Raw genomic sequence first — 18,236 nt, 5'->3', positions numbered from 1 at the left:
AAAGGAAGAGTCCAGAGGTAGGCCGCTTCCAAGAAGAACGAGCAGCCAAAGCCTGGCAGCAGCTCCATGATGAAGCCCTTCCCGGTCACACATGGCTCTCCCCAGGTGCCAGGAACGCGGACCCTAGCTGCCCACTCGCTGCTGAGTCTGACACCCACACTATGTTCACCTGTTACTTGGCTGAATGAAGTGCGGGATCCATCTGTTTACTAGTGACTTTATTTTCCAGGGAAAACCTATCAGTCCTCATGCCCCCCAATACACACGGCACACCCCCCTCCACATACTTAGTGTGGCACCATACAATTCGCATTCAATGTACTGAATAAAGCTAAAAAGCTGGGGCTGGAGAGAGGACTCAATGGTTAAGAGCACTGTCTGCTCTTCCAAAGGACCCGGGTTCAATTCCCGGCACCCACATGGCAGCTCACAACTGTCTGTAAGGCCAATTCCAAGGGATCTGACACCTTTACACTAATACACATAAAATGAAAATTAAATAAATTATAAAAAGAAGATTTATTAAAAAAGAAAAAAAAGCTAATCTCACCAGGGAGAAACTCTGGTTTCCAGCGTGCTTTAAAATCAAATCCCAAAGGACACCTAGGCTGTATCTTTACTTTATAGAACAAAAAGTAAGAAATGTTTGGGTTATGTTGGATCGTTCAGTTGTTTAAAAAAATCCAAATCAATTTGTTTTGGACATCTACTCTGGGACCCTGACTTATAAACCAAAGTGCACATGTGCATGGATCAATTTACCAAACAGTATGTGTGAAAAGACAAGAATGTTTCATCTTTGATAAACTTTCTAATGCATTTAAGAGAAAAAATAAATCTATGGATTTTGCAAAGCGTTTTTTTTTTTTTTTTTTTTTTCCATCTTTTTTCTCTAATGAGAAAGTGAAACAACAGGCGTTCACTGTCTCCCTGGAGAATCTCATCACTTCCCAGGGCCTGAGGCATTTGCCCATCAATGGCTAGCCTGCACAGTCAGTGTCTGCAGGGGCATAGTCAGGGCCCCTTATGGCCACTCAGCCTTTTCAACTTGCTGCATTAAAAGAGGAAGAAACACTTACCAAAAGGCTACATTAAGGACTTTCCCATCCCCTACAGGTCATGTGACAGGTTGTGAGCCACATAAAAACACAAAGAAGTAAATTCAACATGGAGCCGACGAAGCTATGAATACTGTGTGACTAGACTCAGGAGAGGAAGACAGAAGAATAATACTGAACGCTGGGCTTTCGTGGGAATATGACACAAGTCACAGGAGGCTAGAAGGTCCTGGAACGAAAAGCATGTGTCTGTTAGTACAGCATCCAGGCCTGAACACCCATCAAGGGTAAGGTCAGGGCCTCTCTCATCAACTGTGACCACTATCAGGAGGAACTGCTATGAACTAGAGCACAATTTGATTCTGTGAATGAGCGCACGGATGCACTCTCAGAGTATGCCCTTATTGCTCGTGCGCTGTGCTCAGCGAGAAGCCACCACGGCAGCTCTATGTTATTTGCATTTGCTTCTAGCAGCTCCACCGCCGTCCCTGCAGAACCACTGGCTCTATTGAAAACTCTGGCAAGGAGTTTTAAAAGTGTGTAGTGATAAACCCAAGAAACTCAGCACACCGAGGCATTGTCTCCAGGGCTCACAGTTCATCTGGGAAGCACAAGGCTCTGTTCCTCAAGGGAGGGGAAGGGTTAGGAAAGAAGACGCAGTTAGCCAGGACATTGGCTCATTTTGCCCGGCCATGGTCCAGACTATGTTACTTGTAAAAGGTCCCTATTATCTTTGTCTAAAACATTTTAAGTACATTATTTAAGAATTTCAGAACTGACATACACACACATATACCACAATCTGGATGAATGGATGAACAGTTTCTCTCTCTCTCTCTCTCTCTCTCTTTCTTATGTGTGTGTGTGTGTGTGTGTGTGTGTGTGTGTGTGTGTGTGTGGTGTGTGCGTGTATACTTACAACTCACATACTATGCAGCTCATTCACGGTGTATGATCCTGGGGCTGGAGAGATGGTTCATTAATTAAAAGCACTTACTGCTCCTCCAGATATCCTGAGTTCAGTTCTCAGCACTCACAATTGGTGGCTGGCAACAACCTGTAACTCTCTGAGCTTCAGGAGATCCAATGCCCTCTTCTGGACTCCTCAGGCACACTCACATTACATAGTACCCACGCGCGTGCGCGCACGTGCACACACACACACACACGCACACACACACACACACAAAACAAATTTGTAAAAATTAAAAGTACACAAGCCAATGGTTTTTAGTATAATCAGAGTTTTGCAGGCACTGCACCGTTGAGTCTCTCACAGGGACTCCACCTCTGAATCCTCTCGTTCCTCATGCAGAGAGAAAGTCAAGGAGGCCCAGTTTAGTCACGTCTCCAAGGTTGCAGAGTTTATCAGAGCAAGGAACTAGCCTTGAGTCCTTGGGAATTATTAGCCACTGACATCATCTGGGACTCCCTTTCCCTGCCCCTGGGAAAGCTCGGAGTGAATTAAAGCCTGTTGTGAAAACGTTGTTTGAGAACATCTGGCATTTTTTTTTTTTATTACTCCGCTCCCTTGCATTCAATTAAACACAACCTAATTTTTCCAAGCCTGTTGCACTGCATAATTTCTAAGAAAGACTTCTAGAACGGGGCTGGGGATGTGGCTCAGTCAGGAGAGTGCTTGCCTAGCCTGCCCACCTGCAGCCTGTACCTGGGCCCTGGAGAGGTAGAAGCAGGGGCCTGGGAAGCTTGTGACCACACTTGGCTGTGTAGCCAGTCTGAGGCTAGACCAGGCTACATAAGACCTGGGAGAGGAGGGGGAAGGTGAGGACAGAACATCTAGAAACGTTAAAGTACCTGGTTTGAAACTTACCAGGTACTCTAACCACAAAACGTTAGTAAGTCCGGGGAGAATCTCTGCCGTCTCTCTTTTCAAATGATTTCAGAGAAAGGAAGGGAAGAGTTAGGAACATACTTGCCGCAAGGACTGGATGCACTCAGATCCCTTGAAGGTCTCCTGTCCTTTTTAACTGATTGGTTATAAGGAGTCAAACCAAGCCTTCCGTCACAGTTTGCTTCCAAGGATTTCAACCACCCTCTTCTGCTCTGTGGTCAGAAGCCATCGGGAAGCGCGTAAGCACTCAGTGTGGGTGATCATGAGATTCGCTCCTATAAAGTCCATATCCAAGAAAGGGGGGAGGGGGTAAAAAACAAAGGGGCTCATTTCCTGCCCGGGCTAAGGAAGACAATGGTACAAGTCTGGCCAGCAGGGACTCAGGCATGGCCTTGCCCACAGGGGCCCAGGTACCCCGCCGTTAACGCAGAAGTGGACGCTGACTGCCCGGCCTTTAAACATTTACCGACCCTCTGTACAACTCCACTCCCCACCCCACCCCCGCTCTCGGTCTCATTATTCCTCCTGAACCTCACTTACGCCTCATGTATTATCTACACTACACTCACTGCCCAGCAAGCCCTGACCTAAACACTCTTCCGGTATGGCGCCGCCTAGAGTTTCTATTCATACGCTACCGAGCGCGCTCCCACCTGCCTCAGTTCTCCCGTTTTAAAACGTCCATTTCAACTGGAATTTCCCCCAAGTCAGTACTTCCTAGTCCCAGACCCCAGAGCAGGCTAGGCCCACGACTCCAAAGGCCAATGACAACCGAGTATCCCGCAGACTTCTGTAAGTACTAGAGCTCCAACAGTGAAGCCGCCGTCTCTGCCCTCACCCAGTGGGCCCCTCCTCGTGGGTTTCTAGCACCCTGAATAGCACCACTGTGCGCCCTAAGTCCCCTGCTGGGAACAGCCATCACTCAGTTCCCTTGTGGACCAGCTGTGACTGAGGGGTTAGCAGTGTCTTGCCGCCTGGGATGGAGAAGAAGGATTTTCTACCGCCCGCTGCAATCTCAAGATGGACAGGCGAGAGAAGGAGGGGTGGGCCAGGGCCACTGGGGCCGACTCTAAATGCAATCTGTCCACCAGGGTTGGAGTAAAATTGAGGCGGGGGGGGGGCGCAACAATTCCACGGGTGCTGGTGGACAGGTTTTACAACGTGAGCTCTACAACTGCCGGAACAATGTAGTATTAAAAAGTACATTTTCTTGTGACACACACACACACACACACACACACACACACACACTTTCCTGTGTTCCTGTTTCCAGCTTCCTCTGCTCAGAATTCCCTCCTTCTCCTCCCAGTCCATAGCCACAATCCTTTCTCAGGATTAGTCCCCAGATGTCTTTTCTTCCTGGAAGCTTCCCATTAGGCCCCACAAAGTCACCTGTCATCCTCTCGTGCGGGGGGTGTGTCTAGCACGGTTTGTTTACGTGTGTGTTCTGGGTCTCCTCCTTACATTACCGTCTCTTTGAGAGCAGGAGACTGGGCGCCAATCTCGAACCAACCGAGGGAAGACAGCCAGCAAGGGAAGAGGACCACAGCGATGAGCCCCAACCCGGGGGGGAGGGGGAGCCAAAGCAGAGGCCGCCTGGCCCCAGCCAGGGGGCAACTACAGAGCCCTGGGGGAGGGGGGCTTCCCAACCGACAGGCTGGCAATTCCGGGGCCGCAGGGAGGCCTACCAGGTCAATGGTCCCGGAGGATCTCCTCCAGGCGCTCATCTCCAAGCCCACCACCTCCGACCCCTTCGCTGCCAACCGCTCAGATTTACAACCGCCACGGCGCAGCGGGAGACCCGAGACTCAAAGGAGGGGGCACCACCGCGCGCGCGGCACCGAGCGCGCGACCGTTACCCGCCCCCGCGCCCTCCTGGGCGACCAGAAACCCGGCCCGAGGGAGGCCGACCGAGACCTGGGGTCCACGGCCCGCGACTCCGTGAGGACACCGCCTCCAGGTCCCCCTCCCGCGCGCCTCCCTACCTGGCTGGCTTTGTGGAACTGCTTCTTGAGCCCCGCCACCGACATCGCGGCGGCGCCCCGCCCGGGGGTGGTCTCGGGGCTCCGCCGGGCCACGCGGCCGCGACGCTGAGTGGAGCGGGCACCCCGGGCGGCCCCCGCGCGCCCCACGGCCACGGCCACGGCCACGGCGCTGTCACACTGGCACACGCGCGCGCGCAGACAGCAACACCGGGTTTCGAGGCCCCGGCGCAGCCCATTGGCCGAGCCTCGGCGACATGCAAATGAAGCCGCTTGGACCGCCCACGCTTCATTGTTGCGTGGCGACCGGGAGCGCTGGAGCCGGGAGGAGGACCAGTGGGAGGGTCAGCGGTCGGATGTCCCCGATGCCGAGAGCCTCTCCGGACTTCTTCCGGACGGCTTGGGATGCGGCTGGCTCTGAGGTTGTTCTGGATGCAAGGTCTTCTTTCTGCTCTTCTGGGACCTGGTGTGAAATTTGCTTTTTTTACTCGCTGGTAGCAACAGCTACACCACCACCACCACCACCCTGCCACCCCGGTCCCCACTCCCACCCCGCCCCCGCCCCCACCCTGCGAGTTTTGGATTGACGTGCGTTGTGAGGAAGGAATGCTGGGACGTGCACCTCAGGTTGAGAAACACTAGAGTCCGGATCTGTGGTTAGGCGGGAGGAAGTTGGTCCTGGGCCGCCGGGTGTGCGCTTTAGGCGCAGTCTGCCTGAGCGATTTGGGGCCGCTGGGAGAGGTCAACTTGGTAGTTTATTAATAAACTCAGATTAGTCTCACAGATGATCTTAGCTTCTTGTCAGATACACCAGGGACCACTGTCTGCAAGATGCCAGAAACAGGGTCTTCCAGTCTGGGAACTTTTCAGAGGGTATATAAAAGCGAAGGCCTCCGAAGGACAGGGTCAGTGGTTGGCATTCAGGGAGGTTGGTTGCGGTTTGCTAGTAGCTTTGGTCAAAGAAGAAAAGAAATTAGATTCAGGGATTTTTCCATTTCCTCTCTCCCCTCTATCCCTGTTTCTTTTTCATCTAGTGTTAAGGGGTGAAACTGGGGTATAAAGGGTGGGAAAAAGAAGAACCCACAAAGTGGCAAAGACCAGCTACAGGCCTCCCCTGCTGTCCCAAACCCACTAAACAGGTTCTGGGAAAGATGGTCTCCCTTGTCTTGAGCTAGGCTATGTCTGCGTAGGCGATGCTCAACTGTGGACCTCTTTTGTGCCCAAGAGGAGTTTAAATAGCACAGCCTCAGCCTGTGCCCTCTGGGGAGTCAGGTTCTTTCCAAAGCTGGTGGCTGGCATTTTTTTCCACGCTGATAAGGGGTCTGCAAGGGAGGAGTGAGTCAGGTGTGGTGGTCAGGGAAACCTGGCAGCTCTGACTAAGCAGCAATCAATTGCTTCTTTATTTATACAAGTTTCACAATGCAAAGATGGACTAATGATTATCCAAGAAGTGTAGATTATGTGTATGATTTTTCATTACATGTCCGGGTTACAAGCTCAGTCACAATTAGAAAGTACAAATAGAACAGATTCTATTTTTATTATTAACCCTATAACTCCAAAGAATCTAGAGAATGTCTCCACCAAAGCAAGCACATTTATTATGTGACAGCCTGCTTTTAGGCTGACAGTGTATGTAGTTTTAAAACACTCCAGATAAACCAAAAATATCTGAACTGGTCTTTTATGAATAGCAAATACTAATACCTAACTCCTTTTACAGTATCATTTCATCATCTATGCTATATAATGGGAAAATGTTACTTTAGTCAATCTATATTATTAACTGAGTTCTATTCCTCCAGGGATGTACCCTGTATGACCTATCTTTAACAAAAATTTTCAGAGAGATCTAAGAATATTGTAGAAGGAGGCCTTGAATCTTTTTTCCCAGCCAGACAGAGTTTGTCAATTGTCTCTGTTTACCCTGACCAAATTATACTGTTTGAGTTTGCTTAGGAATGGATACCTCAAGAAGATGCCTGGAGTTGTAGCCTCATTATCTGTGCTTATCATGATCTCCGGGGCATAAAGAAGACTTCCAAATAAAGCCAGATAAAGCCTCGGACTTTCCTAAAAAGACTCAGACATAATTTTCTTGGGAAAAGACATAAAATTAATCATAATGCAGAAAGTCCCTAAGAATGCAACATGCAGAGACCCAAAGCCTAAAAGTGAGAGACAGAATGACAGTGATCACAGCATTTGGCTCAGCTTTGCAGAAACTATGTCAAACAACAGTGCTAACTTTATGACTTTCACCATTTCCAGTGGATATGGCTGGGTCAAGAGAGTAAGTGGTTTTCTCCAGCTGTTGAGTTAATTTTTATCCAAGGATGTGTTGGGCTTTTTGCCACTAGACAAATACCTGGCAGGGCACATGGTAAAAGATACTGTTCCTCTTCATGGTAGACAGTAAGCAAAGAGAGTGGGGGAGAGACCAGTCACAACCTCAAAAGCACTCCTCTGCTCATCTGTTCATCTAGTTAGTCTGTCTTCTAAAGCATCCATTGCCTCCCAAGATTGTATTACCAGCTAGGGCACCACAAGTTCAGTGTTGTTTAAAAAATGAAAATCCCAACCGATTGATTTTACCAGTGAAGACTCAGGAGCCAGATGCTGAGGTGAAAACCTGCTAGCTCAGAGAGGCAGAGAAAGCACCCAGCTGATTTTCCTACTCAGCCAAAGGAAAAAGCCAGAAGCCCAAAGCTAAAAGCTTACTAGCTCAGCTGATGACCCAGGAGGAAAAAAGGCCTGCTATCTCACGCAACAGCCCAGGAGGAAAAAGCCAACAGCTAAAAAGCCAAAAGCCAAAAAGAATCCTCTTCTTCTCCACACTGTCTTAAATACCCTTCAACTCAAAGTCCCTCCTTACTGCTTAATCCCTGTCAGCTGATTTCTTGCTCTACCTCTTGACCTAGAATTAATTTTACAAAGTCCTATGTACAAAAAGCTCTTGGATTAAAGGTGTGTGCTAGGCCTGAGTCAGACCGTAATCACCTATTACAATAACAGAAAGTTCCTGGATTAAAGGTGTGTGTTAGGGCTGAACCACACAAAACAAGAAACAGGTTTTTACCATTCACAGTCTCGGGGTTCACACTGGGATCAAATATCCTGCAACAGTTCAGCACTGTCAGGAGCAGCTCATATTCAAACCATAATGGTGCAAAATACCTAGTTTCTATTGTCTGCATGCAGGCATCAAGTTTTAACAGCTCCATTTTTAAAAAGATATTTTCCTTTATCAAGCATGTGTTTTTGTTACCTTTGTGGAGAATTAAATGGATAGGTCTCTGTGTGTTTATTGTGTCAGTTGCTCCAGTCCATTGGTCTCTGTGTCTGTTCAATGCCATGCTGTTTTGATTACTATGGTTCTATATATAACTTGAAACCAGGTATCATGATACCTCCAGCATTGCTCCTTATTCAAGATGGCTTTAGCTATTTGGGGTATTCTGTGCTTCCATATGAGTTTTAGGGGTTTTCCCCTAGTTTGGGGAAGAATATCATTGGAATTTTGCTGAGGATGGCCTTGAACTTGCAGGTGGCCATTTTAACTATTGTGCTGACTCTTGAATAAGGGAGGTTTTCCAATCGCATAATCGTTCTTTCGTGTATTTGGTGTTTTATAATTGCCATTGCAGAGATCCTTCACCTTCTTAGTTATTTTTATTTTTACTATTTTGGGATCTGTGGTAATGGAATTTCATTGAGTTCATGAATGGTGTAGAGAGAAGCTACTTTGTTACCCTACTTTGCTGAGTTTTATTAAGTCTAAGAGCTGTCTGATGTTTCTGATGTCATTTAGGGGTAGGATTACACCAAACAAGAATCATTTGACTCTTTTCTTTGCTAGTTTTGGTTTCTCCTGCTGTCTTGCTCTGACTAAGAAGTCGGGTATTGTATTGAATAAGAGGAAAGAGAGTAGACACCATTATCATATTTCTGAACTTTTTCTTTTTCCCCATTTAGTATAGCATTGGCTATAGGTTTGTTATAGAGAGCCCTTATATTGACGAATTTTGTTTTCTATTCTTAGTATCTTTGCAGCTTTTTTGTTTTGTTTTGTTGGGGTTTTTTTGTTTGTTGGTCTGTTTGTTTTGTTTGCTTTGTTTTGGTTTTGGTTTTGGTTTTCCAAGACATGGTTTCTCTATGTAGCCCAGGCTGTTCTGGAACTCATTCTGTAGACCAGGCTGGCCTTGAACTCAGAGATTCACCTGCCTCTTCCTCCCAGTGCTGGGATTAAAGGTGAGCATCATCATCCCCAGCTCTTCTTAGTTTTATTAGGAAGGGATGTTGACCTTTCTCAAAGGTGCATCCTGAATCTATTGAGGTGATAATGTGATTTTGTCCTTGGTTGTATTTCGATGATATATATCATCTATTGGTGTATGTAAAATCAACTTTACATCCTTAGGATGAATCGTAGCATAGAATCTTTTTAATGTGCTGCTGAATTCAATTTACAATTTGTGTGCATGTCTATGTTCATGTATCATGTGCCTATAGAGGCCAGAAGTCAAATAAAATTCAGTATCTATCTATCTCTATATTACTTTTCATGTGTTTTATTGTCGTGTTATTTGAGTGTTTTGTCTGCATGGATTTGTGTGTGCCATGTGCATTCCTGGTGCCCGTGAAGGTCAGAAGAGAGCTTTGGATCCCCAGAGACTGGAGTTAAAGATGGTTGTGAGCCACCATGTGGGTGCTGGGAATCAAACCCAGGTCTCCTGGAAGAGCAACAAGCGTTCTTCACCTCCGAGCCATCTCTCCAGCCTGTCAGCGTTTTTGAGAGATGTCCCACTGAAGCTGAGCTCACCAATTGGTAACGGGAGCTAGCCCCAAAGCCTCAGAGGTCCTCCTGGGTCTGCATACCCGGCACCACTGCCCTCCCCCATGCTGAGACTGCAGGCACCACCATGGGCACGCCCAGCCGCTTACCTAAGAGCTGGCTCTCCACACAGGTCTTCATGTCCATGCTGCAAGCGCTTCACTGACAGCCGTTATCATTCCAGGCTCTCTGGGCTTTAGGATTTCCACTGAGACAGCTTTTGTTCTGATCCAACAATAGGAGCTGAGCAGGGGTGGCGCCTGCCTGGAATCGCAACAGGCAGGTCTCTCTGAGTTCAAGCCTGGGCTGGTCCACAGAGGGAGTTCCAGAACAGCCTGGGCTACACGGAGAAACCCTGTCTTGAAAACAAAACAAAACAAGAAATTAATAAATGTAAAATTAATAGTAATGAGGTAATTTAAAATTGGGGTGTGTGGGGAGAAACAGTAAGATAGACACAAGCTAGAAATGAAAGGGAAAAGAATATGAGTTAGTGCAAGAAAATACAAAGCCAAACAATTAGAGGAAAGGAAAAAAAAATTTAAAGAGACAGACATCCATTTCACCCATGCCTCTTGCACCAGGTTCTAGAGCTCTTCTTGTTTAGGGCGCGGTGTGTGCCCTCTTTCTTCTGAGATCCAGCGAAAAGGTTGTGATGGCTGACACTGTCTATCGACTTGATGGGATCCAGGGTCAGCCAGGAACACGCTTTGGCCAAGTCTGTGATGGGGTGTCCAGACAGGGCTGAGGTGTGAAGATCACCCCGAATGTGGTCAGAGCAACCTCCCCCCCCCCCCTGGTGTCCTGGACTGACTGGCTAGGAGAAGGTGAGCTGAGCACCAGCGGTCACTGCCCTCTGCGTCCTGACTGCACACGCAGTGAGCAGCCACGTGCCTGCCTGCCAAACCCTGAGCCAGGGTGCCCTCCCTCCCTGACACTAACGCAGAGGTACGTTCCCACCATCAAGCTCTGCACTCAGGCCCAACGGAGGAGGCAGGATCAGCAGCCTCTCCAGCCCACTCTGTCGGGGCTTGCCTGAGGCATACTCTCTGAGGCGATGGTCCTGCGGCCTCTAAAAGTCTCGGAGCCTCTGAGTGTGGAAGAAGGTGGCCAGACCTGCACGACTACACGGGGAGGAGGTGGGAGTCAGGGAGTGGTCCCTCGGCCCCACCACACCCATCTCTCCCCCAGCTCCTTCAAGAATCCACACGGCTGCCCACCCGCTCCAGGGGCCAGACCTCTGATTTGAAAGACCGTCCATGTCTCTCCAAGGACATATTGTCCTTGTCCCTACCAGCAAGGACAGATTGCAGGAAAAATTCCCTCTCCCTCACCCTCTCTCCTCCTACCCTTCCCCCCTCTCACTCCCTTTCCTCTTTCCCTCTCCCCATCTCCCTCCCTCCCTCTCTCTCTGTGTTTGAGTTATGTAGGCACCTGTGCTTAGGAAAGTAAAGGTCAGAGGTCAACCTCAGATGTTTCTCATCAGGTGCCATCCTTATTTTGAGAGAGAGAGTCTCTCATTGGTCTGGAACCCACTGATTATTAGTTAAGACTGGCAAACCAGTAAGCTCCAGGATTCTTCAGTCTCTACCTCCCAGTACTCAGGTTACAGGAACACCACCAAAACAACTTAAAAAACAAACAAACAAACAAAAACAGTTGCGAAGAATCAAATTTAAGGTCCCAGTACAGCAAGCGCTTTGCTGGCTGAACCGTGTCCCCGGCCCCAGGTCAGACCATAGGACCTCTCTTAGGAAAGCTGCCTGTCCCAGCACCTACAAATAAGCAGAGGAGAGCAGGAGATGCCCTACTAGGCACCCAGACAGCAGCTATGTCTCCCTCTGCAGTTTTAAGTACTGAATCGCCACAGCATTCTCCGCCTCTGCCTCTTTCTCTCACCTCCGGCTCCAGGCTCCACCAATGGGCTTTCCCTGCCCCCGTTCCACAGCCAGGTGCACGCTGTTAGGGTCATCCATCCGTCTTGTTCTTCTAAGGCTCCCTATTTCTGGGACTCACCTAGTTGCTGTTTCTGAACCCCCGTGCCTCCCCATGAGGCCTCACCTCTCCCTGACGCCACACAGGTTTACCTCCATCTCCTGACCAGGAAAGTGTCCAGAGGTTCTGTTCTGCCGCCACCTTTCTTGCCTATGGCTCTTGTCTTTCTGCTTTCCATTTGTCTTAGACATGTGCTGTTATAAACCGAGCTAAACTTTAATGCTGTTTTGGGCTACAGTATTTTAGTCTTTTCGTGGTCTTAGCTGTGTCATTTTTGAACCTATTTGTCTGCTCTCCTTTATAAGTCCGTTCTCCTGTCACTGTGTGACTCTAGTCCATTTTCTTGTCACTGTGTCGCTCTCCATTCTGACACTGTCACCACTCTAGTCCATTTTCCTGTCACTTTGTCATTCTAGTCCATTCTCCTGTCACTGTGTCGCTCTGGTTCATTTTTTTTTTTTCTTTGTTGATACTCAGATTTTCTTGCTTTTTCTTCTTCCTTTACTTTTGGCTCACTCCCCATGGCTTGCTCCACTTTTTTTTCTTACAGAACCCAGGACCACCCGCCCAGGGATGGCCCCACCCTCAGTGGGCCAGGCCTTCCCCATCAATCACTGTTTAAGGAAATGCAGCTGGATCTCGTGCAGGCATTTTCTTAATTGAGCTTTCCTCATTTCTGATGACACCAGCTTGTGTCAAGTTGATATAAAACAGTCAACATAATCTTTGAAAAGCAGTTCAACACTCTATAGGGGCAATGGTGTAACTAGAATGCTCCAGGCTCTAGACACTCAGGTCAGAGCCACCCTACCATCTCCTTCCGCTTGTACAACCTGCTATTCCGGACCCCAGCCTAGAAAGAGCTCAGAAGCCCTTGAGTCTGAAACAGCAAACAAACATATTAGAGACTGAGTACAGGGTGTCATTCTTTAGGCTGAGCGACAAAGATAAAAAGGAGATAATTTAAAAGAAATTTTGAGGTAGAGGAATTGTTAAGCTGTCTTAAGTCGAAAATAAATGTTTCAATAAGCATATATTTTCCATTCTTAAATACTTAAAGAAAATTCAAATGTGCTGTCCAGATAGATGGGCTAGTGGTCAAAGTATCAAGGGTGAGGACTCCTCACCCTTTAGTCCAACCCCACACACATGCTGTGGTACACACAGAAACACACACACACACACACACACACACACACACTACACTCACCACAAACACACACCGCACACACACATAAAAATATATGTATGTAAACTTTTTAAAAGAAAATAAGCCATCAAAAATGGAAAATTATCTTTGGAATCAGAGTTAAACAATCTCTCTAGACCGTGTTGATTTTTTTTCTTTTATAGTCTCTGCTATGAAAAATTCAAACATTTTTATCACCACTAAAAGCAGTATTTTGTTTTCTTCTCCTCTTTCTCCTAATTAATGTCCATTTTCTATATCTACTTGGTCTACATTATTTTCACTACAACCTAACAAAACTATCTGGACATGACAAGTTCCATTCAATAATTTTCTATGATTATATGGCTAAAGAGCCCATCTTAAAATGCCCAGGATTTAGATAATACTCTCTTTTAAATATTTTTTATTTATTCTTTCTAAGTCATGTATAGTTCTGTAGGCTGGACACTGGGGTGTGAATTAGCACACCAAAGCATTTGAACAATCCTAAGTGTAATTCATGTTCTCTATATATGCTGCACAGTTATACTCACTCCCGTGTTACATGGTCATTTACATGGATAAACATGGATCTCGTCACTTGGGAGGCAGAGACAAGAGGATCTCAGTGAGTTCGAAGCCAGCCTGCTCTACATAATGAATCCGGGACAACCAGAACTACACAGAGAGACCCTATCTCAAAAAATTAAAATTTTATAAGATGCAAAGAAACAAAAGAAACATGGACCTGTGTCTTCTGTTTGCCTTGAGCTAAATACCAAATCACTAAAAGGTTGGTCAACCTCTGGCCTGACATAAATTCTGGATTTCTGCTCTTGGCCACAGTGGAAAGCTGAATTCCAATACTAATACCTTAAACCAGTCCTCCAATGTTAGTTTAGCCATGACCTCTCCATGTCTCTTTTTCTTACAAAAAACCCTCATCCAGATTCTCTTCTCCGGAGACATCCCAGATCCACCTACCTGCCAAATGTTTAGCTAAAGCAGGCCAGAAGAGTCTCCTCCTGGGCCCAATGTCTACACATACCTATCTGCAAGCTAGCTCTGACAGCATGAAGACTTTGCGTTCCTTGAACCTTCATATGCCCCCACCCCCTTTTACACATCTGGGAAAGATGTGCGCCCGTCAGTGAGGTAACAGAACAGACGCGATGAATCCCAGATGTTAGACATGGCAACTTGCCTTGAGCTTTGCAAGATCACAACTAGGAACAAATGTATAGGTTTTCTTCGCTTGTTGTTTTACAGGAAGCTCACGGGGAGACCAATTGATCAGTCAGTGAAAGACCAGAAAGATTTTTCATTTAAAAAGGCAGAGAAGACACCGGAAGGAGTTTAGTTCACCTGTAAAGGTGGATACACTAACCAGCGAATGTGGCCATCTGTATGTAACACAGGACTCTGTCCCGGAACTCTGTAAGTGTCCAGTTCCGATTCTGGGTACCACTGTAATTATAACTGCTCTCTGTCCATTACAGGTGTTATTTTACATTTCCATATCGCCCCAGGATCGTTTCCTTGTCTAACAAATTGGATGTGTGTAAATTGCAGTGGAGAGCCACGCCACGCTAACGGCGTTTATAAGCTGATGCTGCCATCTGGTGGTCATACTGGGAAATGACGGGGCAAATGAGACACTCCAAGCATTTGGGTTCATGGGTACTTGGGTTGCTGTTTGTTTGAGATAGGGCCTCATGTAGCCTTTGTACATGGTATGTAGTAGAGAATGACCTTGAACTTCTGATCACCCAAGTGTGGTTGGGGTGGGGGTAATTGAGTCTTGAAAAACACACACACAAGCCTCTTAGTTTGACTCTTAGTAGCTCACTTGGATGGCATTGGTGGAAGCTATGTTGTTACTGCAAACCTGCAGTCTTTCCTGTAAGAACCTGGAGGACTGACGGCAGGCACACACCTTTAATCCCAGCACTCCGGAGGCAGACAGACCTCTGGGTGGGTCTTTGCGGTGATATCTCCTGAGAGTCTGGCTGAGAGCTTTTTGTAAGAAAAAGAGCCAAAGCTAGGAATCGAGAGGTCATGGCTAATTTAACGAATTAGTATTGGAACTCAGCTTTCCAGCCTGGTATACAGAGTGAGTTCCAGGACAACCAAATTAATATAGAGAAACGGTCTTGAGCCACCCCCTGTCAAAAAAGAAAGGAACCTGGAAGGTATCCGATCACTAGTCAGATGAGGATGAGAACACAGAGGGGAGGGGTGTGGTACCAGAGAAGGGGCCACTCGAACCCAGACCACCACAGCAGCTCCTGCACCTCAGGTTGCTCACCTCCTGCCCATTCTCATTTTAGTCCCTTCCAAAGCACCTCACCTGTGTTTTAATACACATTTTTTTCATACACGTTTTTAAAATCTCAAGGAAGAAGTCAAAGTATCACTATTTGCAGATGATATGATAGCATACATGAGTGATCCCAAAAATTCAACCAGAGAACTCCTTCAGCTGATAAACACCTTCAGCAAAGTAGCAGAATACAAAATCAACTCAAAAAAAAAAAAAAAAAAAAACAGAAGCCCTCCTGTATACCAAAGACAAAAGGGCGGAGAAAGAAATTAGGGAAACTACACCCTTCACAATAGCCACAAATAACATAAAGTACCTTGGTGTGACTCTAACCAAACAAGGGAAAAACCTGTTTGAAAAGAACTTAAGTCTCTAAAGAAAGAAATCAAAGAAGATATCAGAAGATGGAAAGATCTCCTGTGCTCATGGATCATTAGAATTAACATAGTAAAAATGGCCATCCTGCCAAAAGCAATCTACAGATTCAGTGCAATTCCCATCAAAATACCAACACAATCCTTTACAGACCTTGAAAGAACAATTCTCAACTTCATATGGAAAAACAAAAAAACCCAGATTTGCTAAAATGATCCTGTATAACAACAGATCTTCTGGAGGTATCTCCACCCCTGATCTCAAGCTGTACTACAGAGCAATAGTAATAAAAACTGCATGGTACTGGCATAGAAACAGAATGATGGATCAATGGAATTCAATAGAAGACCCAAAAATAAACCCACACACCTATGGATACTTAATTTTTGACAAAGAAGCCAAAACCATACAATGGGAAAAAAAGAGAGCATCTTCAACAAATGGTGCTGGTCTAATTGGATGTCTCTACATGTAAAAAATGCAAATAGATCCATATTTATCACCTTGCATAAAACTAAAGTCCAACTGGGTCAAAGACCTCACATAAAGCCAGACACACTAAATCAGAAAAATAAGTGGGAAAGAGCCTTGACCTCATTGGCACAGGAAACAACTTCCTGAACAGAACATCAACAGCACAGGTCAACAAACAATAAATGGGACCTCATGAAATTGAAAAGCTTCTGTAAAGCAAAGGACACTGTCGTCTGAACAAAATGACTACCTACAGATTGGGAAAGAATCTTCACCAACCCTATATCTGACAGAGGGCTAATATCCAGACTATATAAAGAACTTAAGAAATTAAAAGCAACAAAACAAGTAATCCAATGAAAAAAATGGGGTACAGAGCTAAACAGAGAATTCTCAATAGAGGAATATCAAATGGCAGAGAAACACTTAAAGAAATCCTCAATGTCCTTAGTCATTAGGGAAATGCAAATCAAAACGACCCTGAGATTTCACCTTACACTCATCAGAATGGCTAAGATCAAAAACTCAAGTGACAATACATACTGGAGAAGATGTGGAGAAAGGGGAACCCTTCGCCAAAGCTGGTGGGAATGTAAACTTGTACAACCACCTGGGAAATCAATCTGGTGCTTTCTCAGACAATTAGGAATAGTGATTCCTCAAGATCCAGCTATACCACTCCTAGGCATATATCTAAATATGCTCAAGTATACAACAAAGACATTTGCTCAACCATGTTTGTAGCAGCTTTATTTTTAATAGCAAGAACCTGGAAACAACCCAGATGCCCCTCAACTGAGGAATGGATACAGAAATTGTGGTACATTTACACAATGGAATACTACTCAGCAATTAAAAACAAGGAAATCATGAAATTTTCGGGCAAATGATGGGAACTAGAAAAGATCATCCTGAGTGAGGTATTCCAGAAGCAGAAAGACACACATGGTATATGCTCACTTATAATTGGATATTAGACATATAATATAGGATAAACATACTAAAATCTGTACATCTAAAGAAGCTAAGAAAGAAGGAGGACCCTAGGTAGAGAGAGGATCAATCCTCACTCAGAAAGGCAAATGGGATGGACATCAGAAGAGGGAGAAAACAGGGAACAGGACAGGAACCTACCACAGAGGGCCTCTGAAAGACTCTACCCAATAGGGTATCAAAGCAGATGCTGAGACTCATAGCCAAACTTTGGGCAGAGTGCAGGGAACCTTATGGAAGAAGGGGGAGATAGAAAGACCTGGAGGGGACAGGAGCTCCACAAGGAGAACAACAAAACCAAAAAATCTGGCACAGGGGTCTTTTCTGAGACTTGATATTCCAACCAATGACATGTTGGAGATAACCTAGAACCCCTGCTCAAATGTAGCCCATGGCATCTCAATGTCCAAGTGGGTTCCCTAGTAAGGGGAACAGGGACTGTCTCTGACATGAACTCAGTGGCTGGCTCTTTGATCACCTCCCTGTAAGGGGGGAGCAGCCTTACCCGGCCACAGAGGAAGACAACGCAGCCAGTCCTGATAAGATCTGATAGGCTAGGGTCAGATGGAAGGGGAAGAGGATTGCCCCTCTCAGTGGACTTAGAGAGGGGCACGAGAGGAGATGAGAGAGGGAGGGAGGGTGGGATTGGGAGGGAATGAGAGAAGGGGCTATAGCTGGGATACAAACTGAATAAATTGTAATTAATATAAAAAATTAAAATTAAAAATCTCAAATAAGCAACTATTTTAAATACATTTTAATTCCTTCTTTGAAAAATATCATACATGTATGCAATACATTTTGATCGAACCTCTTCACTCCCCTCCATATAATATATATAAATATACACACACACAGACATACCCTAGCAAGCCAAATTAGTTCTGCCCATATGTACGTGAGTGTGGGCTCATTCACTGGAGCATCTATAACCTAGAGCACCCACACCCCCAAAGAAAAATGATTCCTCCTCCCCAGTACCATCAACTGCTGCAGCTCCTCTTGAGGAGGAGCCCATCCTCTGCAGGAGACGGCACTGCACAGCGTCCGTTCCCATCCCCTGGCTCGTACCTTCTTCCCACTTCTTCCATGGGGTTCCCTAAGCCTTAGGGGATGGGATGATACTGATGCCCCTTTTAGGGTTGAACATTCACAGTCACTGTTCTCAGCACCCTGACC

At 46.2% G+C, this 18,236-nt stretch overlaps 1 protein-coding gene across 3 annotated transcripts in view; it reads right to left on the bottom strand.

Moving 5' to 3' along the window:
* Positions 1–5,080, bottom strand: part of Sh3gl3 (SH3 domain containing GRB2 like 3, endophilin A3) — a 124,004-nt gene extending 118,924 nt beyond the window's left edge. Inside the window, exon 1 of one of the 3 annotated variants that reach the window (XM_055623581.1) lies at positions 4,896–5,080. In XM_055623581.1, the coding sequence (XP_055479556.1) occupies positions 4,896–4,940 (45 nt within the window). In that variant the 5' untranslated portion in view covers positions 4,941–5,080. Of the gene's footprint in view, positions 1–4,598; positions 4,646–4,895 lie in introns of those variants that run through there. The other 2 variants (XM_055623578.1, XM_055623579.1) reach the window with 2 other exon arrangements.
* Positions 5,081–18,236: the final 13,156 nt, after the last annotated feature.

This window comes from Psammomys obesus, unplaced genomic scaffold (assembly GCF_907164565.1).
Source record: "Psammomys obesus unplaced genomic scaffold, mPsaObe1.curated_primary_1811, whole genome shotgun sequence".
Taxonomy (NCBI): domain Eukaryota; kingdom Metazoa; phylum Chordata; class Mammalia; order Rodentia; family Muridae; genus Psammomys; species Psammomys obesus.
This window is presented reverse-complemented; position numbering and strand designations above follow the sequence as displayed.